This window comes from Piliocolobus tephrosceles, chromosome 19 (genome assembly GCF_002776525.5).
Source record: "Piliocolobus tephrosceles isolate RC106 chromosome 19, ASM277652v3, whole genome shotgun sequence".
NCBI lineage: Eukaryota > Metazoa > Chordata > Mammalia > Primates > Cercopithecidae > Piliocolobus > Piliocolobus tephrosceles.
Genome location: NC_045452.1, coordinates 34,687,211 through 34,709,260, shown reverse-complemented (window position 1 = coordinate 34,709,260; position 22,050 = coordinate 34,687,211). Strand labels below are relative to the sequence as shown.

General features: G+C 49.5%; 2 protein-coding genes across 3 annotated transcripts; both read left to right on the top strand.

Annotated features, from left to right (window-relative positions):
* Window positions 1–9,526: 9,526 nt before the first annotated feature.
* LOC111526857 (keratin-associated protein 10-3-like) lies at window positions 9,527–10,297 on the top strand. The gene is made up of 2 exons (XM_023192855.2): window positions 9,527–9,871; window positions 9,986–10,297. Exons 1-2 carry the CDS (start codon window positions 9,527–9,529, stop codon window positions 10,295–10,297), a joined length of 657 nt encoding a protein of 218 aa, XP_023048623.1.
* Window positions 10,298–18,168: 7,871 nt separating this feature from the next.
* On the top strand, window positions 18,169–19,360 carry LOC111526838 (keratin-associated protein 10-3). Of its 2 annotated transcripts, none has more exons than XM_023192825.2 (2): window positions 18,169–18,542; window positions 18,750–19,360. In XM_023192825.2, exons 1-2 carry the CDS (start codon window positions 18,207–18,209, stop codon window positions 19,038–19,040), a joined length of 627 nt encoding a protein of 208 aa, XP_023048593.2. In that variant the 5' UTR covers window positions 18,169–18,206; the 3' UTR covers window positions 19,041–19,360. The 2 variants fall into 2 exon arrangements, with proteins under 2 accessions (XP_023048593.2, XP_023048584.2); XM_023192816.2 differs by having other exon boundaries at window positions 18,207–18,527; window positions 18,624–19,360.
* The last annotated feature ends 2,690 nt before the right edge of the window (window positions 19,361–22,050 follow it).

Below are 22,050 nucleotides of genomic sequence, written 5' to 3'. Positions count from 1 at the left end.
ATGTGTCCAGACCAGAGAGCAGGAAGGAGGCCTCCTGGGGGCAGGTTCTTAGCTCCTGCCACAGGAGACAGGCAGACGGCCAGAGCCACACTGTCGCCTCCAGTCCTCACCCGCGCCCCCTGCCCCGTGACCCGGGCCTGCAATGCTGCCCACTCTTCTTGCCTTAGGAGAACACAGTCGGGTTTGGGGGCCTCAGCCGTACTCTATGGGCACAAAGGACCCTCACACCCGAGGGGGCTGCATATGTCAGCTCAGGCTGCTGTGACAAAGTCCACAGGCTGGGGGCTCGAGCCACACACATGGGGTCCCTCACAGTCCTGGGGCTGGAAATCGAGGCCCAGGTGTGGCAGGGCTGGTTCCCGAAGCCTCTCTCCTGGGCTTGAAGACACAGTCTCCTCCCTGTGTCCTCATGGGGCTGTCCCTCTGGGTGTGTCTCTGCCCTCATCTCCTCTTCTCACGAGGACACCAGTCATTGGATTAGGGCCCATCCATAGGACCTATTTTTAACTTAGGACTTCAACATGTGAATTCAGGGGAATCACAAGTCAGCACATAATAGGGGGCTCTGGCTTTGGCCCTTGAGGCAGGAGTGAGGGTGGCAGTGAGGCCACCTGTACGTTAAAGACCCCAGTGGCGCTTGGCTGGGGCAGGCACTCCCTGTCCATAAACTGCAAGGATGGACATTTGGACAGAGACACGGCCCTGGGGGAAATTCTGCTCATGTGGACCCCTTCACCCGCTGAACAACGCTGCCCAGAGACCTCAGACACCCACCAAATGGTTCCTGTTTAGGCATCCTGTTGTCCCCAGTGCCTGGCTCCTAATGGGAATTCTCACTGGTCCCACCACAGGAGGCATGGCTTGCTTCCAGACGGGGAAGGTGGGGATGGAGCGCAGGCCAGGCAACTGTGCTAGAAGAGACAGGCTGCACAGGGATGGGTGCAGGGAAAGTGGGGGCCACAGGGCTGTCGAGGGGGTCAGGAGCATCTTGCACAGGCTTCCTGAGTGGTATGAAGAGTGACCTAGGGCTTCAGGGTCCGTAGTACGCACACTCGCAGTGATAGAAACTAACTCAGGATTTAGGAATGGGAGTTCTTGGAGACCTTGATGAGGGGCTTTCCAGTCATGTTCTGGGGGTAGGGGCATCCTGTGGTAGGCAGAGGGGGAACAAGCACTGGGGAAGTTAAATGTGAAGGTAAATAATTTTTTCTCCAAAGATCTAACAGAACAAGGCAGGAGAGAAGCACAGTAGTGACGGCTTCCAGAAGGACTAACACACAGGGCTTGCCTTCTTTTACCAACTCAGATTCCCTCCAGCCAGAGAAGCAGCTACACAGAGGCTTGGTCAGAACATTTAAAGGTAAATGAACCAGTCACTGCCACCTGGGCAAAGGATATCTGTTGGGAACACAATGGACACCCCAAAAAACCTGGGAGGAAGAGCTGAGAAATTAGACACTTTGGGGAATAAGGTCGTCGGAAGATTCCACATATTCTTGGGAGTCTACAAGGCCCCCATCCATGCCCATCATGGGGCACAGAAAAGACCTGAGAAGCTCTCAGTGCTCACCTCTGGCTGAACTGCAGGCTCTGAGTAAGCAGGAAGTGAAGGAGAAGGCAGAGTCGCAAACCGCCCAGGTGAGCACTGAGGGTGTGAACCAACACACAGAGCCCAGCTACAAAGACTGGGAAAAAGACATCTTTTGACTCCAGGTGTTTAAGAAACTCTGTCAAATTACTATCTGAGCACTAAGCAAATGGAATAGTGACCCCCTTCATGACAAAGAGTATAGTCATTACTCAAATAGTTTAGGAAAGTCACTTAAAAACAAAACAAAAAATTACTAGTCATGCAACCAGCAACAGCAAACCACAGGGAAGAGAGAGAATCTGCCATCCAGAATTATCAAATTATAATATTCTAAATGTCGAGTTTTCAACAAAAATTATGAGGCATGCAAAGAAGCAAGAATGCACCGTTCACCCACAGGGAAAAAAAAAAAAAAAAAAAGCCAATTAGTAAAAAATGTCCTTGAAGCAGCCCAGGATTGAATTTACTAGACAAAGTCTTTCCATTAACTCTCTTAAATATACTCAAGGAGCTAAAGGAAACCATGGCAAAAGAACAAAGAGAAGAAAACAACATCTCAACCAAGAGAGAATATCAATAAAGAGAGAGATTATAAAGAGGAATCAAAAAGAACTTCTGGAGTTGAAAAGTATAACTGATATGAAAATTTTGCTAGAGAAGTTCCACAGCAGATTTGAGCAGACAGAAGGAAAAATTAGAGACCAAGTCATGTGAAATACTCCAGTCTGAAGGGCATAAAAGCCAAAAGAGGCCCAGCATGATGGCTCACACCTGTAATCCCAGCACTTTGGGCGGCTGAGGAAGGCAGATTGTTTGAGGTTGGGAGTTTGAGAACAGCAAACAGAAAAATAAAATAAATTAATAGCTGGGCGTGGTGGCTCATGCCTGTCATCTCAGCTACTCGGGAGCCTGAGGCAGGAGAATCACTTGAATTAGGGAAGCGGAGGTTGCAGTGAGCCAAGATCATGCCACTGCACTCCAGCCTGAATGACAGAGTGAGACTCCATCTCAAAACAAACAAAAACAAAAGAATTTAAAAAATGAAGAGTTTAACTGGCCTGTAGGACAACATCAAACATACCAACAGCACACTTAACAGCAGGGTCAGAAGAAGAGCAGAGAGAGAATGGAGCACTCAAAAATATTTGAAGAAAAATGGTAGAGGCAAAGTAAAATGGTGGTTGCCAGGGGCTCCGGGGGAGGAGGAATGTGGAGTCAGTGTTTGATGGGGACAGAGTTTCAGTTTTCCAAGATGAAAGGTATGAGGACAGATGGTGGTGCTGACTGCACTGCATTATGAATGTGTTTGATATCACTGAATGGTACACTTAAAATGGGATAAATTTCATGTGTATTTTGCTACAATAATTTTTTAAATATTTGAAGTAATAATGGCCAAAAACTTCCCAAATACGATGAAACTTAGGCATCTACACATTCAAGAAGCTCCATGAGCTTCAAGTAGAATAAACTCAGAAAGATCCACACAGAAATACCAAATTAAATTATTGAAAGCCAAAGACAAAAAGAGAATCTTGAGAGCAGGAAGAGAGATTAACAGCCAATTTCTCATAAAGAACAGAAGGCAATGGGATGATGTACTTAAAGTGCTGAAAGAGAAAAAAACTGTCCACCAAGAAGTCTATGTCCAATGAAATGATTCTTTGAAACTAAAGGAGAAATTAGGACACTTCCGAATAAATAAATATTGAGAGAGTTCATTGCCAGTGGGCCTGCCCTACAAAAAATGACAGCTCAGGATAAAATCAAAGGGTACTAGACAGTAACTTGAAGCCATATTAAGAAATAAAGAGCCGGCTGGGCACAGTGGTTCAAGCCTGTAATCCCAGCACTTTGGGAGGCTGAGATGGGTGGATCATGAGGTCAGGAGATTGAGACCATCCTGGCTAACACAGTGAAACCCTGTCTCTACTAAAAAATGCCGGGCGAGGTGGCGGATGCCTGTAGTCCCAGCTACTTGGGAGGCTGAGGCAGGAGAATGGTGTGAACCCGTAAGGCGGAGCTTTGCAGTGAGCCGAGATCCGGCCACTGCACTCCAGCCTGGGCGACAGAGCGAGACTCCATCTCGGAAGGAGAGAGAGAGAGAGAGAGAAAAGGAAGGAAGGAAGGAAGGAAGGAAGGAAGGAAGGAAGGAAGGAAGGAAGGAAGGAAGGAAGGGGAAGAGAAAAAGAAAAAAAAGAAAGAAAGAAAGAAAAAGAAAGGAAGAAAGAACTGGCTGGGCACAGTGGATCATGCCTGTAATCTCAGCACTTTGGGAGGCTGAGGCAGGCAGGTTGCAAGGTCAGGGGTTCGAGACCAGCCTGGCCAAAATAGTGAAACTCCATCTCTACTAAAAATACAAAAAAAAAGTAGCCAAGTGTGATGGTGGGCACCTGTAATCCCAGCTACTTTGGAGGCTGAGGCAGGAGAATCAGTTGAACCTACAGGCAGAGGTTGCAGTGAGCCGAGATCGTGCCACTGCACTCCAGCCCGGGCAACAGTGTGGGACTCCATCTCAAAAAGAAAAAGAAGAAAACAAATAAAGAACACTAATAAAGGTATCAGTTTTGGTAGTTTGTATGTTAATAGGAATTTATCCATTACATCTAGGTTATCTACATTACGAATGTATGTAATATCACTAAGCATGCTTAAATGGAATAAATTTTATTGATATTATGTGTAAGTGTTCAATTGTTCACATATTCTCTTATAGTCTTCTTTATTTATATAGGTCGGTAGTGATGTTCCTGTTTTCATTTCTGATTTTAATAATTAGAGCCTTCTCTTTTTTCTTAGTCTAGTTAAAGGTTTGTAAAGTTTATTGTTGCTTTCAAAAAACTAATTTTAGGCTTCATTGGTTCTATTGTTTTTCTATTCTCAATTTCTTTATTTGTTCCCTTTATTCTACATATAATCTTTATTTTCTTCCTTCTTCTAGGTTTGGGTTTAGTTTGCTCTTCCTTTTCCTGGTTCCTTAAGGTGTGAAGTTAGATTACTGAATTGAGATCGTTCTTGTTTTTTAACATAAGCATTTATAGCTATAAATTTCCTTCCATAAGCTGTTTTGCCATATCCCATAAGTTTTGGTTTGTTATATTATCACTGTCATTTATCCCAAAGTATTTTCTAACTTCTCTTTTGATTTCTTCTTTGATCAAGTGGTTGTTTCAGTGTGTGTTGTTTAATTGCCACATATTTGTGAATGTTCCAGTTTTCCTTTTGTTATTGATTTCTAGTTTCCATTGTGGTCAGAGAAGATACATTATATGATTTCAATAGTTTTAAATTTATTGAGACTTGTTTTTTGGACTCACATATGGTCTAATCTGGAGAACTGAGAAGAATGTGTATTTGAGAAGAATGTGTATTCGGGAAGAATGTGTATTCTGCTGTTGTTGGGTTGAGTGTTTTATATATGGCCATATTAGATCTAGCTTGTTTACAGTGTTCTTCAAGTTCTCTCTCTTTTTTATTGATTTTTGATCTAGTTCTATTTAAAAATTTTTTTTTTAATCAGTGGAAGTGACTTATTGAAGTCTTCAAATATTATTGTTGAGCTGCAATTGCCTATTTCTGTTTTCAATTCTGTCCATTTACGCTTGATATATTTTGGGGGTCTGATGTTAGGTACATAAATGTTTATAACTGATGTTAGGTACATAAATGTTATAAAATGATGGCTTATGCCTGTAATCCCAACTACTTGGGAGGTTGAGATGAGAGGATTGTTTGAGGCCAAGAGTTCGAGACCAGCCTGGGTAACATAGCAAGACCCTGGTCCCTAAAAAAAATTTTTTTAAATTAGCGAAGTATGGTGGTGTGCACCTGTAGTCCCAGCCACCTGGGAAACTAAGGCGGGAGGATCACTTGAGTCCAGGAGTTTGAGGCTGCAGTGAGTTATGACTGTGCCACTGTACTCCAGCCTGGGCAAAAGAGCAACACCCTCTCTCTAATTGTTTTAATGGTGCTGGGACAACTGGATATCTACACACGAAATCATACAGCTGCACTATATCTCACACCAACAAAATACTAAAGATGGATCAAAGCCCTATATATGAGATAAAGCCATAAAACTCCTAGAAGGAAACATAAGAGTAAATATGCATGACCTTATATTGCGCAACGGTTTTTTAGATACAACACCAGAAGCACAAGCAACAAAAGGAAAAATAGATAAATTGGATGTCATCAAAAATAAAAAGTTTTGTGCCTCAAAGAACACTACGAAGAAAGGAAAACAACCCATACAAGGGGAGAACACGCTTGTAAATCACAATTCTGATAAGGAGCTAACATCCAGAATATATAAAGAACTCTTACAAATCAATAACAAAAAGTCAACCCAATTTAATAGGCAAAGTCCTTTAAATAGACATTTCTCCAAGGAAGATATGCCAATGGCCAATACACGCAGGAAAATAAGCCCAAAATTATTGGTCATTAGGGAAATGTAAATCCACAGCACAATGACATGCTATTGATACTTCACACCCACTAAGGTGGTTATAATTTAACACACACATACACCAACAAATAGAAGGTAGCAGATGTTGACGAGGACAAAGAGAAACTGGAATGCTTATATATTGCTAGTGAGAATATAAAATGGTACAAATGCTGTGAAAAATAGTCTGACAGGTACTCAAAATGTAAACATGGAATTCTATACAACTCATCAGTTCCCGCTCCTAGGTATATACCCAACAAAATTAAAAAGAGGTGTACAAACAAAAACGTGTACAAGAATGTTTATAGGGCCAGGCATGGTGGCTCACGTTTGTAATCCCAGCACTTCGGGAGGCCGAGGTGGGAGAATCACTTGAGGTCAGGAGTTCAAGACCAGCCTGGCCAACATGGTGAAACCCCACCTCTACCAAAAATATAAAAAATTAGCCAGGTATGGTGGTACACACCTGTAATCCCAGCTACTTGGGAGGCTGAGGCAGGAGAATCGCTTGAACCCGGGAGGTGGAGGTGGCAGTGAGCTGAGATGGTGCCACTGCACTCCAGCCTGGGTGACAGAAGGAGACTCTGTCTCAAAAACAAAAAAAAAAAAAAAAAAGGCCGGGCGCAGTGGCTCAAGCCTGTAATCCCAGCACTTTGGGAGGCCAAGACGGGCGGATCACAAGGTCAGGAGATCGAGACCATCCTGGCTAACATGGTGAAACCCCGTCTCCACTAAAAAATACAAAAAAACTAGCCGGGCGAGGTGGCGGGTGCCTGTAGTCCCAGCTACTCGGGAGGCTGAGGCAGGAGAATGGCGTGAACCCGGGAGGCGGAGCTTGCAGTGAGCAGAGATCCGGCCACTGCACTCCAGCCCGGGCGACAGAGCGAGACTCCGCCTCAAAAAAAAAAAAAAAAAAGAATGTTTATAGAAGCACTATTCACAGCAGCCAAAAGTTGAAAAGAACCCAAAAGTCCATCAGCAGATGAACGGATGAATGAAATGTGGTGTCATTATGACGGACTATGATTCAGCCATAAAAAGGAATGGCATTCTGAAACATACCCCAACACGGCTGTACCTTGAAAACATCCTCAGTGAACGAAGCTAGACACAGTGACCACATATTCTATGACTCAATCTATACGAAATGTGCAAAACAGGCAAATCCACATAGAGACAAGCAGAACAGCAGTGGTCGGAATAAAGCAGAATAGCAGTGGTTGCCAGGGGCTGGGCGTGGCTGCTTCATACTATGGGGGTTCCTTCTGAAGCGAAGATAGTGTTCTGGAACCAGGTAGTGGGGATGGTTGTACAACATTGTGGCTGTACTAAATGTCACTGAATGGCACACTTGAAAATGGGTAAAATGGTAAATTTTATATTATGGTTGATCACAGTTTAAATAAAATTACACCTACCAAGGGTTTCTAAGCATGCAGCCCCTGAGTGCTGCAGTACTGGCTACTATCAGCATTTTAAATCTTGTTTGCTCTTACAGGCGGGAGGTGTGTGTTTAAATCTGAGAAACTTTAGTTATTAATGAGATCAACTAGCTGTTCATCTCATTAAGGCTTATTGGAAATTCAAAATATTTAATCTTGTATTCAATTCTTTTGTATCTTATTCTGTTTTAGTGGTAAGGACTTTAAATTTTTCACATTCATCTTCCATCTGTCATGGAGATTGCAAGTACTTTCTGGCCGTTCATATCTTTATTTGTATACCCAACGATTCCTTTGGGGCTGTGATGGGAACGTCGTGGATGCTGAGCTGAGCTGAGGTATGTGGACCAGTCTCCAGTGCCCAGCCATGCCGGGATTCCAGGGGACATACGTTGTAGGTGCTCCGGTCAAGGTTTACGCTTTCATTCACATCTGACCTTTTAACATTCCCACTGGGCTTTTTTTTTTTTTGAGACAGAGTCTTGCTCAGTCGCCCAGGCTGGAGTGCAGCGGCGCGATCTCGGCTCACTACAAGCTCCACCTCCTGGGCTCCCGCCATTCTCCTGCCTCAGCCTCCCAAGTAGCTGGGACTACAGGCGCCGCCACTACGCCTGGCTAATTTTTTGCATTTTTAGTAGAGACGGGGTTTCACCGAGTTAGCCAGGATGGGCTCGATCTCCTGACCTCGTGGTCCGCCCGCCTCGGCCTCCCAAAGTGCTGGGATTACAGGCGTGAGCCACGGCGCCCAGCCCCCCACTGGGCATTTTATACTTGGGTCTGCCAGGCTGATGGGCTTCCTTTCCCATTGTATTTTCTCACTGTCGTGGCAGGGGTACAGGTAGGGGCTGCTGGGTGCAGTGACTTTGTCTCTCATCTAGCCCTTCGGTGAGCGTGGCCTGGAGCAGTCACTCTGATCCTAGGTGTACAATCATGTCACCTACAGATACCACAAATTCACACCACATTTCAATTTCTTGGCATGTGGCTTCGGCCAAGGTGCAAACACAGAGTAAGCCTCTTGTCTTCAGTAAAGCTCCCAGGAGTCTAGGCAGTGCGACTGACTGTGTCCCCATCGGACTCTTTTCTCATCCAGAAGAGGCTGGAAGGACATTGGGAGATGTTGGTAGTTCCCGGTCAGAACCAGTCAGGCTGTACTGGGCTCGGACCCTGGGACAGAGGAGCTCGCCTGTGACGGTCTCCGCCCCAGGGTTAGGGCCAGCCCTGCCTGGTGACCTCCTGAGCATAGGACAGCTTTGCCAACCCCGAGTGTCCTCCACTCACCACACAACCCTCACTCCACACCTGCCTCTCCAAGGTGGAGGCACCTCCCCACCCTGAGACCCTGACCTGCACCCGCCCCTCTCAGGACACCTGACCACGGTTCCAGGGGACAGCAGTCCACACCCAAAGGCCAGTCCCCAAGCCTTGGCCTCCTAATGAGCTGACTGTGCAGAGGCCTAGCTGGAACGTTCCGTTTCCTTCTCGGGGGAGGGGAGGTCCTCCCTCTCCTCCTGCCCTTGGTAGACGTCAGGATCTCAGAAAATCCCGGAGCCCGCCAGGAAGCACTGCCCTCAAGCACATTTTCCCAACACAGGCACCTCATCCTAGCTCTCCCGATTGCAGCCACACCAGCCCACCCCGTGAGGTCCCTGCAGACAGAGGCTGAGCATCCCCCGGGCCCCACACCGGGCACAGTCACGGGACCTGCCAGGTGGAAGTGACCAGGTCAGCCCCAGGGAGGCCGCACCCTCCCTCCTGGTGTTTCCGGGGACAGGCTCAGCCAGGGTTCCAGGCCCTGCCCAGGACCAGCCCAGTGTTAGGAGCAGAGCGAGGACAAGGCATGGCAAGGGAAGCAGAAATAATGAGGGTCCTTCCGGCTCCAAACACCAACACGGAAGGGGAGGGCGATGCCGAGTCTCCCGCTAGGAAAACACAGGCCCTGGGCATATAAAAGCCCCAGCAGCCGACAGGCTCAGACACAGGCTCACTCCCACAGTCACTCCCTCACACCTCCCCCAGCTCACCTCCTCCCACCCCAGCATGGCCGCGTCCACCATGTCCGTCTGCTCCAGCACCTGCACCGACTCCTGGCAGGTGGACGACTGCCCAGAAAGCTGCTGCGAGCCCCCCTGCTGCGCCCCCAGCTGCTGCGCCCCGGCCCCCTGCCTGACCCTGGTCTGTATCCCAGTAAGCTGTGTGTCCAGCCCCTGCTGCCAGGCGGCCTGTGAGCTCAGCCCCTGCCAATCAGGCTGCACCAGCTCCTGCACGTCCTCGTGCTGCCAGCAGTCTAGCTGCCAGCCGGCTTGCTGCACCTCCTCCCCCTGCCAGCAGGCCTGCTGTGTGCCCGTCTGCTGCAAGCCTGTGTGCTGCAAGCCTGTCTGCTGTGTGCCCACCTGCTCTGAGGATTCCTCCTCATGCTGCCAGCAGTCTAGCTGCCAAACAGCTTGCTGCACCTCCTCCCCGTGTCAGCAGTCCTCCTGTGTGCCCGTCTGCTCCAAGCCTGTCTGCTGCAAGTCCGTCTGCTGTGTGCCTGTCTGCTCTGGGGCTTCCACTTCATGCTGCCAGCAGTCTAGCTGCCAGCCGGCTTGCTGCACCACCTCCTGCTGCAGACCCTCCTCCTCTGTGTCCCTCCTCTGCCGCCCCGTGTGCAGGTCCACCAGCTGCGTGCCCGTCTCCTCCTGCTGTGCCCCCGCCTCCGCCTGCCAGGCCAGTTGCTGCCGCCCAGCCTCCTGCGTGTCCCTCCTCTGCCGCCCTGTGTGCTTCCGCCCGGCCTGCTACAGCCTCTGCTCTGGCCAGAAGTCCAGCTGCTGACGGCGCTGAATGTCATCCAGAGTCCCTTCCCACCTGGGGCTGACCTCCCAGCGGGCCCAGCCAGCTCCTCCCTCTCTGGCATTGACACCCTCAGAATATGGGGCAGGCCCTTTGTCTTAGGGACGAGGATGCTCCCCCAGTCCTTCCCACATGCTGGCTGCATGGGGGACCCCGGCTGCTCCCCCAGACCCAAGTTCCGCAGAACTGACCCCAGCGGGCCTGGTTCCACCCTGGGCAGTGCCCCTCTGAGTTCTAATAAAGCTACCTCTGTCTCACACCAGCCTCTGTCCTGTCTGTGGACCCCCGAGGGGCATGGGATGAGGCAGGAAGCAATGCGCCTGGTGCTGGCCTCTGTGAACCCTGAAGGCCAAGTTCCCTCTTAGCCCTGTGGGCCCCCAGCCCCAGCACGTGGCCTTCCAGCCCATCTTAGGGAAGTTGCCTTTGGAACCAAGGCCAGGAGTTTTGGGACAAAGTGGACCCTGGCAGCAGCTCTGGGCCCCTGAGCCACATTCACCCTCCCCAGCTCCATGGCTGTCCCCCAGGACTGGGGTAGCCCACCCGGGGCCTGGCTCCACCCAGCAGCCTCACCCCTGTTGTTACCCCTGGGGAGACCAGCTATGGACCACAGTGCCCGTCCCTGCATCCCTCGTCTCCTCCACAGTAAGACATGGGACCACCCCTCCCCCAGGACTTGAGCCCAGCAGCCTGGGCTTCTTCATGGGGTTCTTGAATACCCATTGCTCAGGCATCGCTGGCGAGAGCACAGATGGGCAGGGACCATGGCACCCACTAACCAAGCCTGCAGCCCCCTACCCCATGCGGCCTCGCCTAGAGATTCAGGGTCCTGGCTCCCTCCTGGTCCCGTGGTCCTGAACTCTGACCCCGAGGACCCTGTCCCCACACCCCCAACCTCCCAGGTCTCTCCAAAATAGCCCTTAGCTCTGTCTGCCACCCTCCGTCCCAGATGCCACGTTGGGCGAGTGGTACGAGCCGCCACACTCTTTCCACCAGGTCGCTGTGCACATTCGAGAGACCAGGTCCAGCTCCAGAAAATCACCCTTTCATGTCAATGCCAGAGGCCTCCCGCCCCAGCACCGGGACTTCCCGGAGTCCCACCTGACAGCGTTCACTGGGGTCAGCACAGCCACCTCCCTCACTCCCCTCGAGGCAGACCACCCAGGACAGACCACCCAGCAGCAGCCGTTCTCAGGGCTGGAGGCCAAACTGACAAAGCCTTGTCCACCTCCTTGGAAGCAAAGCCAGGTCCCCATGAAAGGACAAATAGGGCCTCCAGGGACAAAGATATTTGCTTCCTGCCCTGGTTTTTGGGGTAGCTGGCGGGGGCCAAGACTTCATCCTAGGGCTGCAGGGCCATCCTGGGGAGGAGCTCCCCACACATGCGTGTCTGAGCCCCACCTCACTGTGCCCACTGATGGCCTCAGGTGAGAACAGAGAGCCAGAAGGAGGGCCCAGGGCTGGCTCTCTGACCTCCTCCACATTTGTCATTGTCCCCCACCTGCCCTTGTCCGAGGCACCAGAAGGACCCAGCCTGTCTGGCCATTCCCAGGGAGGACACCTCCTGGTCGGGGATCTCAGCTCTCACCCCTGCTCTGGGTCCCCATTCGATGTTCTCCTGCCTCATCAGAGCTTCAACCCCCAGTGAAGGCACCTTGGAAAACAGATCCTCAAAATGTCACTCACCGTGTGACCCTGTGACCCTGTCAGTCTAGTTCTAGGCATCTACCTCAGAGGAATGAAACAAACATCCACACACAGATTTGTGTGCCCATGTACGCAGCACCACTGACAGTAGCCAGGAAGTGGAAAGAGCCCAAATGTCCATCAGAGGATGAACGGACAAGCAAAACACAGCCTATCCACACAAGCAAAACGCAGCCCATTCCCATGGGGAATATTATTCAGCCATGAAAACGGATCAAATACTGACACAGGCTACAACATGCATGAGCCTTGAAAGCATGATGCTCAGCGAGAGGCCACATGTAGTGGGATTCTATCTGTATGAAAGACTCAGAACAGGCAAATCCACAGAGAAAGGAAGAAGATGAGTGGGTGACCAAGGCTGGGGAGGGGCTCATGAGGAGAGACTACTTATGGGTATGGTTTTTGGAGTGGGAATGTTATAAAACTACATGTTGGTGATGGCTGAGAAACCCTGGGAATTTACTAAAAACCAATGGACTGTGCACCTGCAGTGGGTGAACTCCATGGCTTGTGAATTTTCTCTCAGTCAATGTGTTAAAAACAAATAGCCTCAGCCTTCCGTTTGGGATGGCCACTGGCCAATGCCTCCACCTACCCTTCATCCAAATAAAAATGAATGGTGCCAGAGCAGTGGTAGAAAACGGAGGCATGCCATCCATAGACCAGGTCAGTAAGGATTTTCTGGGAAAGGCAAGCCCAAAAGATCAGGTTCTATTGACTTTAAATCCAACAGAAAGAAAGGCAGAAGAAGGACTCTGAAGACAAATGAGTTTTCCTGGAGACCCTAGCAAAGGGACCATATATGAGGATGACTGTGGGCACTCAGTGGTCTTTAACTGATGGGTCAAGTTCTGAAGAAGAGCCATTCCTTGCCCTGCAACCAGCAGGAGAACCAGGAAGGGTGGGGCTGGCCCAGGAGACTCCCAGCCTAGGTCCCAAGCTGGAGAGGAAGAGGCCACACCCCAGGAAGCTCTGGATGCCAAGATAAACTGGAGCCCCCATGTCCAATCAGCGATGAACAAGGCCCCCCTCATCAGAGCCCCAGCATCAGCTCTGGGTGCAGAATATGTGTATCTATGTGCAGAAAACCTTTCAGCAATGAATGCCAAACAATCTCGACCCTCACTTAAAAATGTGAACAACAAGTAAGGGTCCTCAGACATGTGAGGAAATCACAGCATGACAGAGAAGCAAAGTCAGAACAAACGATGATGCAGATGCGAGGAAACAAAGAGGCTGTCACTCCATGAAACAAGAACAGGGTGCTACCAAAAAGGAGGAGGAAGAGGAGGAAGGAAAACACCCCAAGTTCCAGGAGACTGAAAGTGCGACACTCTAAACACACATGAAACTCAGTGATGGTCTGCATAATAGACCCTGAAAGCAGAATTGCTGATACAGTGACCCCAGTTCAGGCAAGGATTGACCCAAACCCAAAGCAGAAGGACAGAGATAAAGCCAAGAAGAGCCTGAGATCTGAGTGGGAAGATCCCAGGAGACCCAGGGTCTGCGATCCTCACCAGGATCACAGTGGGGAGAAAATCCAAGAATGGAAGAACAAACACACATGGGAATAAAAGTTCCTTCAACTAAATGAAGATGGGACCGAGGGGATGGACACAGCTGATAACAGCGTTGGGGGAGGGGTCTGGTGAAATGAATGAGGTACAAGAAGGAGACAATAGTGCCAGGTTCTAGACAAAGGAAAGGCTTCACAAGAAGATCAAAGTTATGCAAATATGAGACCCATTGGTGGCCCAGCCTTACCAAGGTGGAGGGAAGAAATTCCGCACGTAGACTCTGCTGTGGCAAGCGTCAGCGGGAAGGCTGTTCTTAAACAACAGGGATCTGGATAGTTTACCACCCACGATGCTTTCTGAAACTTTTACTAAGCAATCTCCAACAAGAAGAAACATGACCCCCTCTTTTCAAACGTCCACAAAAATCCACAGACGTCCATCAACGAAAATCTAAATAAAATGAAAATAAAGTCTAATAAAAATAAGCAGACATGAAAGATGGAAAAAGAAGTATGCTCACAGATTTAGAGATTTTCCTTTTTCAGTATAAGAAAATAGTATGGCTATATTTATCATAAAATTTGGAAATATAAATGAAATGTACTGTGTTCTAAAAAATATAAATTACCTACACTGAGTAACAAAACAAAACATTTAATACAATGATATCCAGGAAAATATGGAAGTGGTATTGAAAAAGGTCATTCTTCAGAAGATAGACTCAGATGTTTCAAAAGTGTATACCATCAGTCTTCAATATAAAGACTTTTCTGTGATACTTGAAATATTCCAGAGATCAGAAGAAGCCAGAGGTCCTCTGGATTGCTCTAGTATGACTGGTGACACCCTGATGCCAAAATCAGGAGCAACAGTGAGAGAGATAGGACTGTAGACCAATGTCATTTAAAAAAATAATGTAAGAGATTCTATGAGCCTACATTAACAAACTAAGCCACTATGTATAGCCATTACGGGAAGTAGTACGGAAGTTCCCCAAAAAATTAAAAATGGAACTACCATGTGATGAGCAATCCCACTTCTGTGTATTTATACAAGACAAATTAAAGATACCTGTACTTTTTATACCTGCATTTATACAAGACAGATCTCAGATACCTGCACTGCCATGCTAACGGCAGCACTCTTCACAACAGCCAAGATATGGAAGCAACCTAAGTGCCCATCAACAGATGAGTGGATAAAGAAAATGTGGTGTATATGCACGATGGAATATGACTCAGCCACAGAAAGGAGGGAGATCCTGTCATCTGTGGCAACATGAATGAACCTGCAGACACTATGCTAGGTGAAGTGACCCAGGTCACAGAAAGACAAATACTGCAGACCTCGTTTATACGTGGAATCTAAAAAAGCCAAGTTCACCAAAGCAGAGAGTAGAGTGGGGGTTCGAGGGGCTGGGGGTGCAGGGAGCGGGGACACGTTGATGACAGGATACAGCTTCGGCTGTGCAAGATGAGTCAGTTCCGGAAACCTCGTGTGCAGCATGAGGACAGTTGACTGTAACACAGAATGCAACATAGTAACACTGAAATCTTCTAAGAGTCCATTTTAAATGTCTCATCACAAAATAAAGGTAACTATGTGGAGTGATGGACATATTAATTAGCTTGACTGTGGTAATCATCACACAATATGTGATCAAGACGTCATGCTGTACATCTTGAATTTATATAATTCTTGTTTGTCAATTATATCGCAATAAAGCTGGGGAAAAAGGGTTAATAAGCCATTATCAAGCAATGTTTATCTTAGATAGCTCAAGTTACAAATGATATCATTATACTCATAAAATAGAAGCAGAAAAGCCACTGGAACTCTCAGTAGATTAATACACACACACACACACATACACACACACACACACACACGAACAAACTCATTCCTTCCTTAAAAGCCTGAGGCAAAATTCACCATAAACTAAAGTAGGAAAACACTGCGTGGGCCAGACCAAGGCTGTGCTATAAACTAGCAAACATTGGCTTAGTGCAGAGGGAGGCACTTCTGTTAACTTTGGAAACAAGACCAGCGGGCTGCAGTCATCGCATCTCCAGCGTTGTGCTGGGCAGCCAGCCACGACAAAAGAGAGTCAAATAAAACAAAAGACTACATTTTAGAAAAGAAGAATCCAAATGTGTGTCACTTGCAGAAGACCCAGCTGTGGGCCACCCTGCCCTGCAGACTCACGTACCCTCCTGGCACCTCCCTCCTCCAACCAGGGCCATTTAATCCCTGCCACTCAGCTCACTCAGATCCCCCACAATGTCTGCTTGATTTAAGAAATGGTTTGGGCCGGGCTTGGTGGCTCACACCTGTAATCCCAGGCGTGATCACGAGGTCAGGAGATGGAGACCATCCTGGCTGACATGGCGAAACCCCGTCTCTACTAAAAATGCAAAAAATTAGCTGGGCGTGGTGGCATGTGCCTGTAGTCCCAGCTAGTCAGGAGGCTGAGGCAGGAGAATGGCTTGAACCTGGGAGGCGGAGCTGGCAGTGAGCTGAAATAGCACCACTGCACTCCAGCTGGGGTGACAGAGCAAGACTCTGTCTCAAAAAAAAAAAAAAGAAAAGAAAAGAAAAGAAATGGTTTGATCATTTGACTGTCCACAGAAGCTGCCCTGCTGGCCCCCCATGGAAAGTTCCATGATCCAAAAAGTCATGTCTCCAATGAGTGCAGGGCTCCAAAGTTGCACCTCATGTTGTGGCTGACATAAAAAGACCACATGTACACTGTGTGTGTCTGTAGTGCACCCACTAATACGATGTCATCCTAGACTTCCTGGCTTTCCTATCATCTCCTGAAATCAGCACCAAGTCCTTCAGTCCCAGAAAGTGGATTAAGCACACAGTTCTCACACGTCCGTACTAATAATCACTGAAAGGATATTTAACAAGTTATTAAAAAAAAAGAAATCAAAATTATTTAACAATAAAGAGAGGCTCAATAGGGTCTTTCATATATTTGTAGAAAAGACAGACAGAAACAGGTTAGGGAGTAAATTGGAGTAAATTGGACACTAATTTACTGGAATAAAATTTAGTAAATTGGACACTAATACACTGGAATAAAATAGTCTTTTATTCAGAAAGCTGAATGAACTGCCACCAATGGGTAGACTTTATCTGATGTCCAATGAAACAAGGAAAAAACATTTAAAAACTCAAAACAACATCATCAGAGTGAATAGGTAATATATTTCTTTCATCACTAGATGAAAATAAAAAGTCATAACAAGAGAGACCAGGAAAGATGAAATTATTATTAAAAATGGAAAAACACTTCTGAGATGAGTCTTTATATTGAAAGGCTCAATAAGTTCTAACCACAGAAAGTAAAATAATGCATAAGCCTAGAAACAAAAATGTGACATTTTAGAATAATAAAAAGAAACCCAAATGCTCCCAGAGAGTTAAGGAAAGAGAGAGAGAAACGAAAAAACGACAAATGACCAGCATCAGACTGTCATCAGCAGCACTGGACATCACAAAGAAATGGTGACATTTGTTCACCATTTTGAGGAAAAGTAATTTAAAACCAGAATTTTATACCCAGCTAAACTATCATTATAAATGTGAGGATAAAGTTGATATATTTTCAGACAAGCAAGGAATCTTAAAATGTATGTCGTAAAATCACCATATATGAAAAAGTACTTGATCTTTTACCAAGGCAAAATGAAAATTGAAAGAATACAGAGTGCAGCTTCAAATAAAACAAAGAGAGGACTCTTTCAGGATGGCATGGAAGAGCTGAAGAGACAAAGATGAAGTGTGGATCCACCAGATGCTGAATCTCTGAATCGCTGAGCATTCTCCTTACAACGTGTGAGGGATTGAAGGGAGGGCCACTTAGCTTCCTTTTTTTTTTTTTTTTTGAGAAAGAGTCTCACTCTGTCACCCAGGCTGGAGTGCAATGGTGTGATCTCAGCACACTGCAACCTCCGCCTGCTGGGTTCAAGCAATTCTCCCGCCTCAGCCTCCTGAGTAGCTGGGACTACAGGCACATTCCACCATGCTTGACTAATTTTTTGTATTTTCAGTAGAGACAGGGTTTCACCATGCTGGCCAGGCTGGTCTCAAACTCCTACCTCGCGATCCACCCACCTCAGCTTCCCAAAGTGCTGGGATTACAGGCATGAGTCACCATGCTTGGCCAGCTTCCTCTTATCCTCTGTGCCATTTTTATTTCATACGAAGTGCACATTTTTCTCCATGTTTATGTTTTAAGATGCTAAAAGTAATAAAATTTATCTAATCAGTCCAGAAACAGGATAGGTGGAACCAGAATTGCTCCCTTTGGAGAAACGTTCATCTCTAAAACCTCAACTCAACAAAAGCTTTCTTGAAATATTTTCCATCACATTTCTGGGGCCAAAATAAAAACCGATGAAGAAACAGAGCCCTGCAACATACACACAAGTTTAATGAGGGGAAAACAAAGAGATAAACCAGCACGAATGACGCATCTCCAGCCACCAGCTCTAAACACCAACAAGGAAGAGAAGCTTCTGAAGCCTCCTGTCAGGACAACACACGCCAGGGAGGGATTTAAAAGCCCCACAGTCCTGAGCAGCTCACTCACTCGTTCACTCACTCCCACAGTCACTCACTCACACCTCCCCCAGCTCATCTCCTCCCACCCCAGCATGGCCGCGTCCACCATGTCCGTCTGCTCCAGCGCTTGCTCTGACTCCTGGCAGGTGGACGACTGCCCAGAAAGCTGCTGCGAGCCCCCCTGCTGTGCCCCCAGCTGCTGCGCCCGGGCCCCCTGCCTGACCCTGGTCTGCACCCCAGTGAGCTGTGTGTCCAGCCCCTGCTGCCAGGCGGCCTGTGAGCCCAGCCCCTGCCAATCAGGCTGCACCAGCTCCTGCACACCCTCATGCTGCCAGCAGTCTAGCTGCCAGCCGGCTTGCTGCACCTCCTCCCCCTGCCAGCAATCCTGCTGTGTGCCCGTCTGCTGCAAGCCCGTCTGCTGTGTGCCTGTCTGCTATGGGGCTGCTTCTTCATGCTGCCAGCAATCTAGCTGCCAGCCAGCTTGCTGTGCCTCTTCCTCCTGCCAGCAGGCCTGCTGTGTGCCTGTGTGCTGCAAGCCTGTGTGCTGTGTGCCCATCTGCTCTGAGGATTCCTCTTCATTCTGCCAGCAGTCTAGCTGCCAGCCGGCTTGCTGCACCTCCTCCCCATGCCAGCAGGCCTGCTGTGTGCCTGTCTGCTGCAAGTCCGTCTGCTGTGTGCCTGTGTGCTCTAGGGCTTCCACTTCATGCTGCCAGCAGTCTAGCTGCCAGCCGACTTGCTGCACCACCTCCTGCTGCAGACCCTCCTCCTCTGTGTCCCTTGTCTGCCGCCCCGTGTGCAGGTCCACCTGCTGCGTGCCCGTCTCCTCCTGCTGTGCGCCCGCCTCCTCCTGCCAGCCCAGCTGCTGCCGCCCGGCCTCCTGCGTGTCCCTCCTCTGCCACCCTGTGTGCTCCCGCCGGGCCTGCTGAGGCCTCTGCTCAGGCGAGAAGTCCAGCTGCTGAGTGCTCAATCCTCGCTCATCTACTGACTGCGTCTTTGCTGTCAAGCAGGATTCTCCAGTCTCAGGAGCCCCTGGAGTCCTTAGAATCCACCAGCTCCATCAGTAGCCACATAGTTGCTGCCTGAAGGGGATTTTGAGCACATCACACTTCCCTCCTCCCTCTCTGGGAAGAGACAACCCACAAATCCCTCAGCAGGTGGACTGTGGCCTTCTGGAGCCCCCTTCTCCAAATGTGTTGTTTGCACCCAATGTGACAAAGAATTGCTCTAATCAATAAATTCTTGAGTCAGGAAATACGGGCTGGTGTGTGCTTTCTGCTCTTCCCCTGAGCCCCTTTGCCTGCTCCAAATTTGGGGTGTGGGACCACTGTCCTGTTAAAGGCAGACAGGACAATGTCTCTCATTCTGAGACCAAACACCCAAGAGACAGCAGGATTTGAAAGCAGATGTGATCATCTCCATACCCTTCCTGCAGCCGAAGCCACGCCCTGCCCACAGGGGAGGAGCCTCCAAGCTGAGCCAGGGAGGGGAGCAGAGCTGAGCGGTCTCGGCCTCTGGTGAGCTTTGGGCCACCTGCCCACGCCTGTCCCCTGCCAGTCCAAGCTAAAGCTGAGTCGGGCAGAAGAAGAAATCCCGTTCAGTTGGGACCTGAGAGCCCCAGGCACCGTGCTGGCCTCCTGGTGTGTGGGCCGTGGAGAAGGTGCCCACACAGAAGGCTTCCCCGAGAGCCTGAGGGCCACCCTGTGTGCTCTGAAGCACCAGCAATTCCGTGGACCCCAAGAGGGGCTCTGGGGTCACTCGGACATCACTCATCCTACTCAGGGTTTAAGGCCTGGGTGAGGAGACAGAGCAAAAAGACACCTTATCGATGAACCCTTAGGACAGTGGGAGAGGATAAGGCTGTAGTCTCAGTGGACCCCTAGCACTGGAGAGTGACAAGGGCACCAGTGAGACCAGCCAGGTCAGCACCTCCTCAGGAGGCTGGGAGGGCCCAGGGAAGAGGCGACAGAACAAAAACCCTGAGGGAACCTTTAACCAGAAAGTAGCTGAATTTAAACCTGCAATGACGCACAAATCTCTGTTTGCCAGAGTTTATTCCACCCATGTCCATTACTTGCTTATTCAAATATTAAGAAAAATACGATCATCCCCATAAATAAGTGGACAAAGGCCTTCATAGACCCTTCAGAGCACAAAGAGTTAAAAAAGACGGGGAGACGCTTCCACCTCACCATTAACCAAAGGTACAGGGGAGTCTAAGGTACAGGGGAGTCGGCACAGGGGGCACTAACATTGCTGAGGCCGAGCCGCTGTGCAGCCATCGGGCAGACGCACCCAGGGCCGCGGCCTCCAGGGCACGAGAGCCTCTGAGCCTCCTGATGGCTCCTGAGGGGAAAGCCAGGGACAGCCCCAGCAGGGCACAGCTTGTGCCACCTGGGCCCCTGTGCTCTGTGTGGCAGCTGATACGCAGGTCTGCTGGTGGCCGTGTGTCCACGCAGCTGTCTGAGCCCACACGGTCAAGCTGCCGTGTCAGACGCAGAGGAGAGACTAGGACGGCAGCGGCCGGGCCCCCTCCCTTGTGAACCTGTGTGAAGGTATTCACAGCGCAGCGACAGCTCCGAGTGCCCCTCCCAGCTGTGAGCGAGATGCAGGACCCACTGAGTCAGGGGCAGTTGCTGCCTTCAAAGGCATCCTGTGAAACCACAGGAAACCACAAAGCCCCCTCCACCGCCTGCTGGACAGAGCCGGACAGCCCCTGGGGACAGGGGGAGGGTGTCTGTAAGGCGAGGACATGGCCAGTGCATGCTCGTCAGGGTGTGATCAGGGACCCTCCAGCCTGCAGGCGCCCTCGCCCAGTTGTAAGGGTGAGAGCACAGCCCCTGTGCAAGGCTGCTGGCCTGGGAGGAGGGATGAGCAGCGGTCTGTGGAGGGGGGCACCTCTGAGGAGTCCTCTTGGACCTCACATGCTTGTCAACACAGGGCATCCTGGTAATGGAAGTTTCTAGATATGGGCCTCTCAGCGGGAGGGGTACACTGGCCAGTGCTCCTCTTAGCTGATTTCTTGGTTCCCAAAAGGCTCCCCTGGTACCCACGTGTGCCAACCGCCCCCTTCTACTGAGGACAGCACCCCCTCCAGGCAAACCTCACTCACACCCAGGACACGCCCACACCCTTTCTCCTGTGTGACCCACATTCATGCCCCAGGGACCAAGCTGGCTCTATCAGGGCAGCCCTTGGTTTTTGGGGCCAGGCTTCGCATTCCTGGAATAAGCCCAGGCATCCCCCACGCAGGCCTCCCTCCTTCTGCAACAGCCTCAGTGCCTGGATGGGAGCTGGGCCACCCTCAGGCCCAGCGCCGGACCTTCCTGTGTGTGCAGCGGGCTCGGGCTGTGTCCTGAAGAGACCCAGCCACGCGGATTCTCAGTGGACTCTTCCTTCCTAAAGAACCACAATGAAAGACGCCACAGCCCACGGACACACAGAGGAACCCGGGCTGCTCTCACGGCTTTGCGCCGACCCCTTTCCTGGGCTGAATAGTGTCCCCTTGTCCCCTTAAAAAAAGACATGTTGGTCCAGAAGCGGCGGCACGTACCTGCCATCTCAGCACCATGGGAGGCCGAGGAGGGAGGATCACTTGAGCCCGGGAGTTCGAGAGCAGCCCAGGCAACACAGTGAGACCCCATCTCTACAAAATAAAATAAAATAAAATTTAGCTGAACATGGTGGCATGCACCCATAGTCCCAGCTACTTTGGTGGGAAGATGGCTTGAGCCTGGGAGGTCAAGGCTGCAGCAAGCTGTGATCACACCACTGCACTCCAGCCTGGGTGACCAGGCAAGACCCTCTCCAAATGGAAAGGAAAGGAAAGGAAAGGAAAGGAAAGGAAAGGAAAGGAAAGGAAAGGAAAGGAAAGGAAAGGAAAGGAAAGGAAAGGAAAGGAAAGGAAAGGAAAGGAAAGGAAAGGAAAGGAAAGGAAAG

Excerpts from the sequence above, each read along its gene's own strand:
- LOC111526857 (XM_023192855.2), top strand. The coding sequence starts at position 9,527 with ATGGCCGCGTCCACCATGTCCGTCTGCTCCAGCACCTGCACCGACTCC. Across the intron at positions 9,872-9,985 it reads GCTGCAAGCCTGTCTGCTGT|CCTGTCTGCTGCAAGTCCGT; the intron begins GTGCCCACCTGC and ends GTCTGCTCCAAG.
- LOC111526838 (XM_023192816.2), top strand. The coding sequence starts at position 18,207 with ATGGCCGCGTCCACCATGTCCGTCTGCTCCAGCGCTTGCTCTGACTCC. Across the intron at positions 18,528-18,623 it reads TGCCCGTCTGCTGCAAGCCC|GCCTGCTGTGTGCCTGTGTG; the intron begins GTCTGCTGTGTG and ends TCCTGCCAGCAG.